The following is a 12040-nucleotide window of genomic DNA, read 5'->3' as shown; positions in this document are numbered from 1 at the left end:
CCTTTGTTTCTCCCTGCCATGCCTGCTGCATTGTTTGATTCCCCCAACAGCAGAAAGATTTTATTGCTTAAATAGAAATGTATGACTAGAGAGATCTTGTAATAGTCCAAACCCACCGATAGTAGATATTGTCTTATTTGGACTTTTCCTTTTGAAAACGTCTTTGTTAAGGAGAGGTTTCCACCATCCTCGTTCCAACTGAGGTGGGATCTCACAGATCTACACATAAAAATGGAACGTTCTATGCAACAGAGAAGTGCATTTAAAGAACTGATAAACACGAGACTTCACAAGTATAGTTTATCAATGAAGATCTGAATTTTGATATATGTATGTTTCTAATGATGTCTATAGCAGGATAGAGGTCGCCCCTTGCCGAAGTTCGGCGAGTGGGATGTCAACAACCCGGCCTCAGCCGAAGGCTTTACAGTAATATTTAGCAAAGCTAGAGACGAGAAGAAGTCAAATGAGGCTCCGGGGAACACAGCAGCAAAAAACAATGCATCCAGACCAGAAGAGAATTATCAATATTCCCCCATGGTAAGTAATCTCATTTACTAATTCGATTAACATGTTATATCACCGACTAAAAGACCAAAAGTCCAAATTCATACCTCTAGATGAACTTAAAAAATATATACATATACTTCTAGATGAACTCAAAAAATATATAAGTAATGATGCAATTGGTCCCAATTCATACCTCCAGATGAACTCAAAAGATCAAAAGTCACCGACCAAAAGATTACATATACCTCCAGATGAACTCAAAGAATATATAAGTAATAATACAATCGATTAACATGTTATATCACCAACGAAAAGATCAGAAGTCTCAATTCATACCTCCAGATGAACTCAAAAAACATATACATATACATCTCACGAACTTACTCAGCTATGGCTTCACGTTCTCGCTATCTCGTTAGTATTCACTACAAATTTTTGTGCTTGGATGCAGAAAAAATGGTTTTGCTGTTTCTGAAACTGCTAGGGAGTGGTGGTGGTGGTGGTGAGAACAGACATGGTGAAAGAAGGTTAAAGAAAAGTTTCATGAGTGAGATGCAGAACCAAGCAGCGATGTGATGGTTTATTTCCTCTCTCTCTCTCTGTACCTCTTACTATATATGCAAATATAGAACACACAAATTTTCATGGCATGCATATAGAAGTTAAGCGGTGGTTTATAGCTCCCTGTAAGTTTCGCTCTAATAGAAACTTTTTGCTTTCTTTCAGTTTTTTCTTCTCAATGTCATGAACTAACACACTTCGTTTTTAAATGATAAAAAGAACCAAATCAGGGCTTCCTATTTTCCTCAGAATACTAGAGAGGAGAGGGAGAGTTTAAATTAACGACCTGAGAGGTAGAGATGCCTTATCCATCATGTCCCATGCCAGATTTCCCGGTTGCTCTAGGAAAAACCTGGAAATGTGTGACCTGTACTGGAAAATGAATTAGGTTCAGTTGAAATGAAGAATCATTATAGCACTTGAAAAATCATATAACCTATACATATATACTAGAAGTACTCGTTTATCGCCATCGATATAACACTTGGAAAAGAACTAAAGAATAACAGAAGTTCGACCCTACTTCCGATCTACCCTCCCTAAACAATTTCGATATCTGTTTCGTCTGGATGAGATTCTCTCTCAGACCCTCTGTAGCTTGTTTTGTCGTTTGAAGATTTTTGACTGAACAATCTGCCAAATGCACTTCTTGACCTTGATAACGACCTACTTTCCTTGGTTGACTGGAAAAAACCATTTTTCTTCGAAAGTTCTTCAGATAACTTCTTTACAAGATTATCGGAACGGCGCTTGAAAGTTGGATACCTTGAGATGGATTTAGTGATTCCTCGAAGCCTTCAAATAGTCATGAGGAAGAGGAAAGAAGGGTTAGACTAAACTGAGTTAAGGAATACATTAACAACATATAAAGGATCACTGTATCTTTATTGAAATTTGAATTCCTACCTTCGAGCTAGTGCTTCGAGTTCAGCTTGTCTTCGCTCGGATTCTGGAGGCGTTACAGTGGTTAAACTTTTCAGCCTCTTAGGATCATCACTCAACAGAACTAATCTATGTAAGTATTCCTCTTCTGACTCGCAAAGTTTTTCTGCTCTAATTTGTTCTTTGATTATCAAAAGTGGGTTAAAAAACCAATCAAAGAAGGCATCCTTGGGCCTGTTTGTGCTAGAAATTTCTGTAACGTTGTCACCTGCATTCATTTGAAAGAACCAAGAGAGTGACAAAGAAGTCATCATGATTCATATCTAATGGAGGAATAAATCAGATGCTCACTTAACAGAAGTCCAGATGTATTTGCTTTTGCAGAGCGTAATAATGTTTCAAGAATGCAAAAAGCTGGTAAGCCAATGCTAATAACTTTGCTTCCGTTGCCTGACTGTGCATCTTCAATATCATTTGACGTTATCATTCCTTCACAAACCATAGTTTCTCCATGGCGTTGACACTCCTTAAACAACCTATCAACCAGCTACAGAGATGATAAACATAAACCCACACAGTATCAGAGCTTTACACATCCATTCAGAGAAATATCGCAAAAAAATACTTGTAAGGTTTATGTGGTCTAAAATGAGCTAAAGTACATCAAATGACTTCCAATCAATCATAGGTTTGTTGAGCGAATTCATGCGTGCAGGTGGATCGGAGCTTGAGGAGGATGTACGTGAACCAGCCATTGATGATTGGCCCTCCTTTCTTTGATAATTTAGCCTTCATTATAATAGATCATTATAGTATCAGAAAAACTAGCATGGGGGGAGAGAGGATAACCTACTTAATTAAGCGTTCGAAAACCTGGGAAAGCACGATCCCTCTTGCATGTCAAGAATATCGTTGCTGTATTCATCATAAATCGACAAGGATGTAACGATGTATCGCAGCCCCAATAAAAAAGAAGCCTCCTGCAAACATAAGCCCCAAAAGATTGATATAATCTGGTGATGTATAGACATAAAGCATACAGCACGTAATCTATAATGCAAATAATGAATTTCATTGAATTGAGTCTGTTTATTGGCTCTGATAAAAACTAAAAGACGAGGGATTCATGAAATCCTATGAAACTTGCATTCAATAATTTAACCTGATATGTAACAATCCCTGCATAGGCACCCAAGAAGAGACTGAAGGCGATTGAGCCCAAAACTGAACCCACAACAGCTAATGGCCAAAGTAGGATAATAAGACCAGCAAATGGAACACATATTGTTTCTAAAAAGGGACCTTCTCGCCCTATAAGGTCATGAAACAAGCGATTCCACCCTTTGAAAAGCATAATAGGACTTTTGCATATGGCTATAAGCGAGATCATGAATGCATCGACAGCGATACCGAGAATCCCAGCAATTAAAGCTCCAGGGAGATAGATCAACCTGCATAACATTAACAGGAAAAAAAAATAATGGTTATCTTAGCTTTCATTGTTTGATGTTTTCTATAAGCATTATTTGATGTTAATTAATATGTTTTTGTTACATAGATCATTACGTTCTGGTAAAAATCATTCTAGATGACTCAAATGATACAATAACCAGATATAGTGACAAAAAAGAAAAAAGAACAAACTTGATCTCATTGTGTTCGCCGTTTGGAGGTATTCTTTGTCGCAGGTCCTGCATAAATGATATATAGGAATGGCAGCAAAAGTCTCCAAAATCTCGAATAACTGTGAAGCATCCTTTAATTGTGTCCCAAGTTCCATCCTGAAGACCCAAAAAATATGTCTCTCTTCATACAAAGAACAAAGGCTGATAATAAAGAACTAGGCAGAACCTAATCATAGCCATACATAGAAGCAATGAAAAAATTGGTTGTTCTTTGATTCTCCAACAGCATCGAATGTAGCAAGTATAGGCGAAAAAAATCCATACGCCGCTCCACCAATGAAACTTGCAGCTATACCAACCACTGGCCACAAAATCAAGGGAACGGGTAGAGCTCCAAAGCAGAGAACAAATTTTAAAACAGGTCCTAGTTGTTTGGCACTGTTAATTCAGGGTAAAGAATGTCAGATCAATTATGGGGGTAAAGGATGGAAGAGAATGGGAGTGACAAAGATACAAAGCAGATAGAAAAAAAATGACTTAGCAAGACGACTTCCCAATGGCACACCTCAGAATGCTGTAATACGACCAGACAAAGTGCATTGGCCAAAGGCTTAATATGATACCAGAGATTCCAGCAACCATTAGGAGACATATCAGAGGGCACAGAATGATACCTGAAATAATAGTCTGGTTAATATACATTAATTTCGAAACCAACAAGGTTCATACGTTCCATTCGGTCAGTATAACAGTCAATCAAATTTAAACATATAATTCAGAAATTGGCATCACTGTAGTTACTTGATATGCTAAAGATTCATTATCCATAGAAAATCGTGAAACCCGGTAATATTAACAAGGGAAAAGCAGGTTACTTTTGTACAAATCTCCAATGGTATATTCCTCCAATCCACCATTCCTTTCTCCGTAGTAAGTACTCAATAGTGTTTTCAGCAACAGCATTCCTTCTTCACTTGTTGATTCGAGTATCCTGCCATAGTCTTTGCAGTGCGATACCAAACCCAACAAACTACCTTTGGATTGTATTCTCACGTAGACCCATCCATTCATCCAAGTTTTTTCAGTTTTTCGAAAACTAGCGGTCTGCAGACTGTTTTCAGTTGGTCCCTCTATCTTTGTGTATTCTACTTGCCTCCCCTTCCTCCAGGTTATGCTCTCTTGAAAACTCTCCCTACCAACAAAAGGGTCCTTGTCCTAATGTGAGATCTCACATTGGTTGGAGAGAAGAACAAAGTCTTCCTTACAAGGATATGGAAACCTCCCCCTGGTAGACATGTTTTAAAAATCTTGAAGGAAAGCCCGAAAGAAAAAGTCCAAAGAAGACAATATCTGCTAGTGGTGGGCTTAGGCCATTATAAATGGTATTAGAGACAGATATCGGGCAGCATACCAACGAAGAGGCTGGGCCCCAGGGGTGGATTGTGAGATCCCACGTCGGTTGGAGGGGGAACGAAGCCTTTCTTATAAGGGTGTGGAAACGTCTCTCTAGTAGAGCACTTGATAAAACTTTGAGGGAAAGCCCGAAAGGTAAAGCCCAAAGAGGACAATATTTGCTAGTGGTGGGCTTGGGCTATTACAAATGGTATCAGAGACAGACATCAGGCAGCGTACCAATGAAGAGGTTGGGCCCCAAGGGGGTGGATTGTGAGATCCCATGTTGGTGGGAGGGGAAACGAAGTCTTCCTTATAAGGGTGTGGAAACCTCTCCTTAGTAGAGCGCTTTATAAAACTTTGAAAGGAAGCCCGAAAGGTAAAGCCCATAGAGGACAATATCCGCTAGTGGTGGGTTTGGGCCTAACATGTGCTACCCCCATCCCTTACAAATCGTATAGTGAACCATGGCTTCCTTCAGATTCTCAAATTTGGAGAACGTCCATGGTTTTTCTCACAGTTTATCTTAAACCACTTCTATATTATACCCCAATATGGAAATGAGAAGATATTTAAACAAGAGGGGTTTCGTTGACACTTGAGTATTGGTAAATGAGGACAGAAACAATAGCCACCGGAATAAAACAAAAAAAACACAAGTATAACTCAATTTGACAAACTAAACTGGGCTTACTAATTAATATAGTAACAAAATTTCTTGCCGCACTTGTTGATTCCATTGTTAAGTCAATAATATTTAGAGTAAGCTATTTACAATAAATGGAAATTCGACCAGAAAAGATAGGCTATGTAAGAACAAACAAATAGCATAATTTCCCAGCCAAGAAATCGAAGCATACCTTTAATGGTGCCCAGAAGCAACAGACCAACAAAAAAGGGAATGAAGCGAATAAAGCTCCATAGCCGAGACAAGAACCCCCTCGGAGGTTCCATTGGCGCCCTCAAACAATCCCTCGAAGATCTCAATGAAATCAAAGCAAGATCATCCCCGAAATCAATCAACCTCAATCGAAGCACAAATCCTGTAGATTCACTCCCCAAAACAATAACGGATTTGGTCGTTTGAACCGAGTGAAATCCTTTACGCGAAGACGTTTGAAATTAACCAAAAGAATGTGGGGGGTTTTCGGAATGGATTTGAAACAGGAGAAGCAGTTAAAGAACCGTTTAAATGGGGCGCTTGAGTGAAGAACAATGAACACCGAATCGCTGAGCAAACTCTTTACTCTTGATCGAATTTGCAACGAAGCTACGTCGAGTCGTTGTACATGTTCTTGCATTGCTTGCTAAGGAAATGATTGAATATTTAAATCAAGTATTAATTTGAAGTTTACTTTCAAAATTTATATTAGAATATATAACCTCCAAAGGACGGAAAACGTCCCTCCATCGTTGTGTCATGCCAGATGGATGTCGCTCGAGAGTCGTTACCTTATTTGACTGCATGTAGAGGTCACAACCTACCGTCTTTTTACCTACCTGATCTACAAAGGTTCGTATTATGCGTCAAGCTAAAAAAACGACGTAAAACTCTATACATAATTATAAAAAAAAAAAATCATTATGTATGAGAAAATCTTCACCTTTGTGTCACGTAAAGCTTTATAAATAGGTAAATTCATTTCGTATGTCGATACGCAACTCGAGTCTAATTGCTCGAGACCACCTCGATTTTGATACTGACTTAAGCATTCGAGCATGACGGTTAAAGCATCATATCCATGCGAGTTTCCTTCTTACAAGTGATTCTCGTTCCTTATCTTGTCACTTTGGCAACTTGTTCGTGTGGGTCCTGAACCATATTCTCGTACTAGTAACATATATTCCTTTCATCAGTGTGACAACTTAATTTTTGTAATTTCAAATTTATAATAATTTACTCTTTAATATAAAAATATCATTAAATTAAACGTTTTATTATTATTATTATTATTTGTAATTTATAAATATATTTGGTCTAAAGGACTGCCCAATTAAATATTTTTAAAAATAAAGACTAAAACAAAACAAATTCATTTAATTAATAATATTCAAATGATAATCTTTTCTCAAAGAAAATATAAAATTATTATATTATTTAATATGTTAAAAATAAAATAAAATAACTTCAAAATATATTTGTGGGCCCACTTTTTAATAACTGATTTAAATTTTTAATTATGGTTGATTTCCAGCAAGGAGAAAGGCTCTATGCTTGTTTGGCCAGCCATGTGCTAAGCGCCACCTCAGCATATATTTTCTAATTTTTAATAACAAATATTATAATATCACCCTCCACCAAATTGTCCGCTTTCTCCGGTTACATATTGTTGTCAGCTTCACAGCTTTATAACACTTATAAAAAATGTTTCGTTCTCCTCTCCTACCGATGTGAGATCAACCTCGTGAGGCTGACGACAATACGTAACGAGCCAAAGATATTAAAATTATAAATAATAAAATGTATAGATTATATTTTAATTTTTTTAATTTAAAAATCGAAAGATCTATTATAAACTCTATTTTTCAGAGTTCTAATTTATTTTTTATACCAAATTTAAGCATAGCTCAGCTCGTTAAAATATTGATGATGTCCCACATATATATATTTTACTGTTTCATAACAATTCTTAAGAGTAGTTATTGTCGATTTTTTTTTGAAGTGGCTCTGATGTATATTACCGTGTCAAATCCTAGGCTCATATTGGTTGACAAAATAATAGCAACGACCCGAATAGTAATTTTTTGAAAAGTTCGGGTCAAAGTAGAGACTTTAAAAAATACAAGGATAAAATAGTTATTTTTTTTTAATAGAATATATTTAAAAGTGGAGATAAAATGAGAATTTTCAAAATTATTAAAAATATATTTTTTAAAATCTAAAAGGAATAAGAAGGGAAGGAAGATGAGTTAAGATTCTTATTCTTTTCTTAAAAGGTTAGGTTTTCCAATGAAGAATCTATATTTAATAACTGCACATGAAGCTGAAAACCCAATCAAAGAATGACACGTCAATGTTGGATTTTATTCTTTTCTTAGGGTTTATATTTACTTTTCTTATTCCTTAAATGTTAAGTCCATTTAAAAAAATAATAATAAAAATAAAAATCCTTTTTAGTAACTATTTTACTAACCCTAAATAGCATTGACATTTGGAGTTTAAATCCCAAAAACATATATATACTTTGTTGCTTAAAATCGAGCCGAACTACGAACATCAGTTTTAGCTTAAAATCGAGCCGAACCAAGAATATCAGTGGTAGCTTGAAAGCAAGCTGAGCTAAGAACATTAGTTTTAGCTTAAAATCGAGTCGAACCAAGAACATCAGTGGTAGCTTAAAAGCGAGTTGAAACCAAGAACATTAGTGGTAGCTTAAAACCGAGTCAAACCAAGAACATCAATTTCCGCTCGCTTAAAATCGAACTGAACCAAAAACATCACTTTAGCTTAAAATCGAGCCAAAATAAGAACATTAGTGGTAGCTTAAAACTAAACTGAACCAAGAACATCAGTTTTAGCTTAAAACTGAGCCCAAAACAAGAATATCAGTTTTAGCTTAAAACCGAGCTGAACCAAAAACATCTGTTTTAACTTAAAATCGAGCCAAAGCAAGAACATCATTTTTAACTTAAAATCGAGCCGAACCAACTCGCTCGTCTCCTGCAATGATTGCAGAAACTTTCTGGGAAATACTTGTAATGGAAGAATCAATGTTCAAACAAGGCTGCTCAAAAGGGATTACACAGTCAAATACTCAACTCGTTTATTAAAAGGCATATGCCATTTTCAAAGGGATCAGATCAAGAGACCTTTCAACTTTACAACATTTTATAAATAAAAAGGAAAAAGCTTCAAGTTCTCATATACATTCATTGAAAATGTGGCTCTCTACGCAACTAAAAAAAGTTTGACTTCCCACGTCGCTTTCGATTGCGTTCTTGAGCTCCATATACGCTCGGGGCGGATCAACAGAAGCCACAGACTCCCTGGATCGCCCAAAATAATTTCTCCACGAATCAAGAGATCGGAGTAATGATTATTGAGAGTTCATCGATTCGAATCGTTTGGGTTTCCCTAAGAACATCGACAGCTTTACCAACATTCTCTAATAGTCGTTGTCGGAATCTATGAACTCTTGTTCTTCTCGAGTGGCCGCGGCCCTAGCAATCTTATATCAATGGAGGCTCCATGAACTTGAGAGGATTGAATTACTGCATCATATATCTTAGAAGAAAGATTGAGACCCTCATCCTTAGCACTCAGGTATAACTCATAAGCCAGCCTTGGTTTACCTTCCTTTGCAAGGGCCTCAACGAGCAACTCGTAACTTACCTCATCCGGAGAGATATTTCGAGCTTTCATGCGGTGAAACCACTCGTAAGCTACCGTGCTCATCCCGTTACGGACACATCCCGTAATTATTGCGTTGTATGTGACGACTGTTGGCTCAATGCCTGATGTAACCATATCATTGAGAGTGACTTCAACCATATTAAACTTTCCTTGGCCAGTGAAAATCGAAGTCATGGTTGTATAGGCATAGATGTTCGGCTCCACCCCAACTTTAATCATATGATCCCAGACGCTACGTGCTTCGTCGTAGAGCTTTCCCTTTTCGAGAGCGCTTAGTAATGCCCCATATGAAAGGACAGTCGGTTTTTCACCTTTTTCGACCATTCTCCTAAAGATATCTATGGCTGCCGACGTTTCTGCAGCTCTGGAACAGGCAACAAGAACGGCATTCCATTCCCGAATTCCAGGTTTAAGACCTTTCTCTTCCATTTTGTCGAGTAACCTAACGCCCCATCTCCAAATTCCTCGTTTCTTCGCAGCTGTGAGAAGAACATTGAAGTGAGAAACAATTAGTTCATTTGACAAGTTATTTGGTTTCGGTCCTTTCTCCAACAAATCTTCATAAATCTCCAATGCTGCCCACCATTTCTTAGCTTTCCCCGTCAACCAAATCACATGATTACAAACAGATAAGCTTATACTACATTGCTTTTCTCTTATCCTGTAGTACAATTCTTTCGCTACATTATGGTGTTCGGCACACGTACAAGCCCAAATAAGTCGTTCTTCTTCAACACGATCAAGCGACAATCCCGCTTTATCCATTTCCATTAGAAGTTGCAACACCTTCGTGTTTGCGGGGTCGTCCTTCACAAGCCAAATCCTCATTACTTGGTAGCAAACACGTCTGGTAAACTTTTCGAGCTTCAAGAACTTATCAGCCCAATCTACATTATCATCTTTCACTAACTCGCCATTACGATATCTTTCTCTCAACTCAATCATAAACTTTAAAGCGCCATTCCCATCATTCATCCTTCGGTATGCTTGTAACGCTGTAGAGTAGGACACAGGACACGGAGTTAGGCCTTTCCTCGGCATCTCTTCGAGAATGCCAAGAGCTTTTATAGCTAGTCCTTGTTCCAAGTAAATGGACATAATCGTATTGTACGTAACAACATTTGAAACGATTCCTTCCTGTGCCATATCAGTCAAGACATCTTCCATTTTCGAAAACTCTCCGGATTGCTTAACTGCACCGAGAAGACTGTTGTATATGAACAAATTCGGCGCAATACGACCATTAGTTTCAATCTTCTTTTTCTTAAGCCATTCAACAAGAGCCACTGCACATTCCAACCTTCTGTTCCTCCCAAAACCTCTAATAATGGATGAGAACACTTGAAGAGGCAATACGCCGACATCCTTGAGAAGCTCCTCAACATCATCCGCCGTTCGAGCAAGCTGCAACCGACGTGCTAGTGCACGAACATCGACCCTAACATCTCCCTCTCCCTCCATTCCTTCCTCGTCTTTAAAATTTCCTCTTCCATGACTATTTTCACTATTAACATTGCCAGGATCATATACATCCCAATCTAAACTACTCTCAGGCAAATCATCTCTAGAATTTGATTCAACCCTAGCAATTTCATCATCAATCGTTGGTTGTTCAACAGCCCAAGCAAATAAAAACCAAGCCCCAAGGGAATTCCTCTTCGGCTTCATTAACGGAGCAACTCTAAGCTTAGAACAGCCATGGCGGAACTCACGGATACATTCAAATCTCGAAGTCTCGCAACAAAATCCACTTCTCAAAACACTAAAATTAAAGGAAATCAAATACAAATTCCCATTTCCATAACAACTATCAGAAAACCCAACACGATTTATTCTTTTCCATGAACTATGAACTACAGAATAAGAACCTAATTCAACGCCGGAGCTACTAATTGGACACCAATTACTATGAACATGCATTGTCTATAGAGATCAACGATAAAAAAAAAAAAAAGATAAACCCAGAATTTGAACGCCAATGAATTTCAGAGTCTTATGGATGATTTCCCATTACAATCCGAAGTTGAAAAGAGAAATGAAGAACAGAATTACCTTAAGAGATGTCCGTCAATGGATGTACTCCATCTTTTGAACTGGCAATGAGAGGATTGAAGAGAAAAATTGATACGCGTGCGGATTTGTTGAATGGGTTTTTGGATAATATGGATTTTGTTTGTCTTCTCGCAGTCACTCGATTGGAAGTGAGGGTCAAATTTCCAAATTCACAGCCACCTTATTTTAAGGTGAATTTTATTGTTTAAGTTAAAATCAATAATACATTTTTTTTTTTAATTCAATAATATTCTTTAAACTATATATATAAAAAAAAAACTTAGGGATGGTTTCAAAAATAAAACTTTAAAAATTGTTTAAAAAATATATATATTTTTTAAATAGCTAAATTAATAAAAATACCGTTTCAATAATACTCTTAATTTTTTTTAAAAATCTTCAAAAATACTTAATTTTTTTTATGAGGTAGAGAAAAGATAAAAAAAGGTAATTTTTTATAAATACCATTCAATATTACAAAATTATTTATTTATTTACTGACAAAGTAATATATATATATATATATATATATATATTAAATATTAAAAAAAAAAGAAAAAAAGAAAAGAAAAGGTATATTGTTTAACAATAACAACAAAATTTAAATAAAGAAAAATATTATTTAAATAGATAATTATGATGGAATAATAAATGAGTAACGTAA

At 36.7% G+C, this 12040-nt stretch overlaps 2 protein-coding genes across 6 annotated transcripts; both read right to left on the bottom strand.

Moving 5' to 3' along the window:
* Positions 1-1460: 1460 nt before the first annotated feature.
* On the bottom strand, positions 1461-6565 carry LOC111441978 (uncharacterized membrane protein At3g27390-like). Of its 4 annotated transcripts, XM_023079206.1 has the most exons (12): positions 6354-6565; positions 6156-6277; positions 5831-6013; positions 4144-4252; positions 3821-4016; positions 3598-3734; positions 3116-3404; positions 2827-2933; positions 2616-2742; positions 2305-2500; positions 1978-2221; positions 1461-1866 (listed from the first exon to the last, which is right to left on the bottom strand). In XM_023079206.1, exons 3-12 carry the CDS (start codon positions 5922-5924, stop codon positions 1611-1613), a joined length of 1755 nt encoding a protein of 584 aa, XP_022934974.1. In that variant the 5' UTR covers positions 5925-6013; positions 6156-6277; positions 6354-6565; the 3' UTR covers positions 1461-1610. The 4 variants fall into 4 exon arrangements, with proteins under 4 accessions (XP_022934974.1, XP_022934972.1, XP_022934970.1 ...); XM_023079204.1 differs by having other exon boundaries at positions 5831-6277; XM_023079202.1 differs by lacking the exons at positions 6156-6277; positions 6354-6565 and adding an exon at positions 4454-4770 and having other exon boundaries at positions 5831-5901.
* A 2144-nt stretch (positions 6566-8709) lies between these two features.
* LOC111441977 (pentatricopeptide repeat-containing protein At3g46610-like) lies at positions 8710-11539 on the bottom strand. Of its 2 annotated transcripts, none has more exons than XM_023079200.1 (2): positions 11308-11539; positions 8710-11267 (listed from the first exon to the last, which is right to left on the bottom strand). In XM_023079200.1, exon 2 carries the CDS (start codon positions 11242-11244, stop codon positions 9097-9099), a length of 2148 nt encoding a protein of 715 aa, XP_022934968.1. In that variant the 5' UTR covers positions 11245-11267; positions 11308-11539; the 3' UTR covers positions 8710-9096. The 2 variants fall into 2 exon arrangements, with proteins under 2 accessions (XP_022934968.1, XP_022934969.1); XM_023079201.1 differs by having other exon boundaries at positions 8710-11177; positions 11377-11538.
* Positions 11540-12040: the final 501 nt, after the last annotated feature.

Source organism: Cucurbita moschata, unplaced genomic scaffold, assembly GCF_002738365.1.
Source record: "Cucurbita moschata cultivar Rifu unplaced genomic scaffold, Cmos_1.0 Cmo_Scf00004, whole genome shotgun sequence".
Lineage (NCBI taxonomy): Eukaryota > Viridiplantae > Streptophyta > Magnoliopsida > Cucurbitales > Cucurbitaceae > Cucurbita > Cucurbita moschata.
This window is presented reverse-complemented; position numbering and strand designations above follow the sequence as displayed.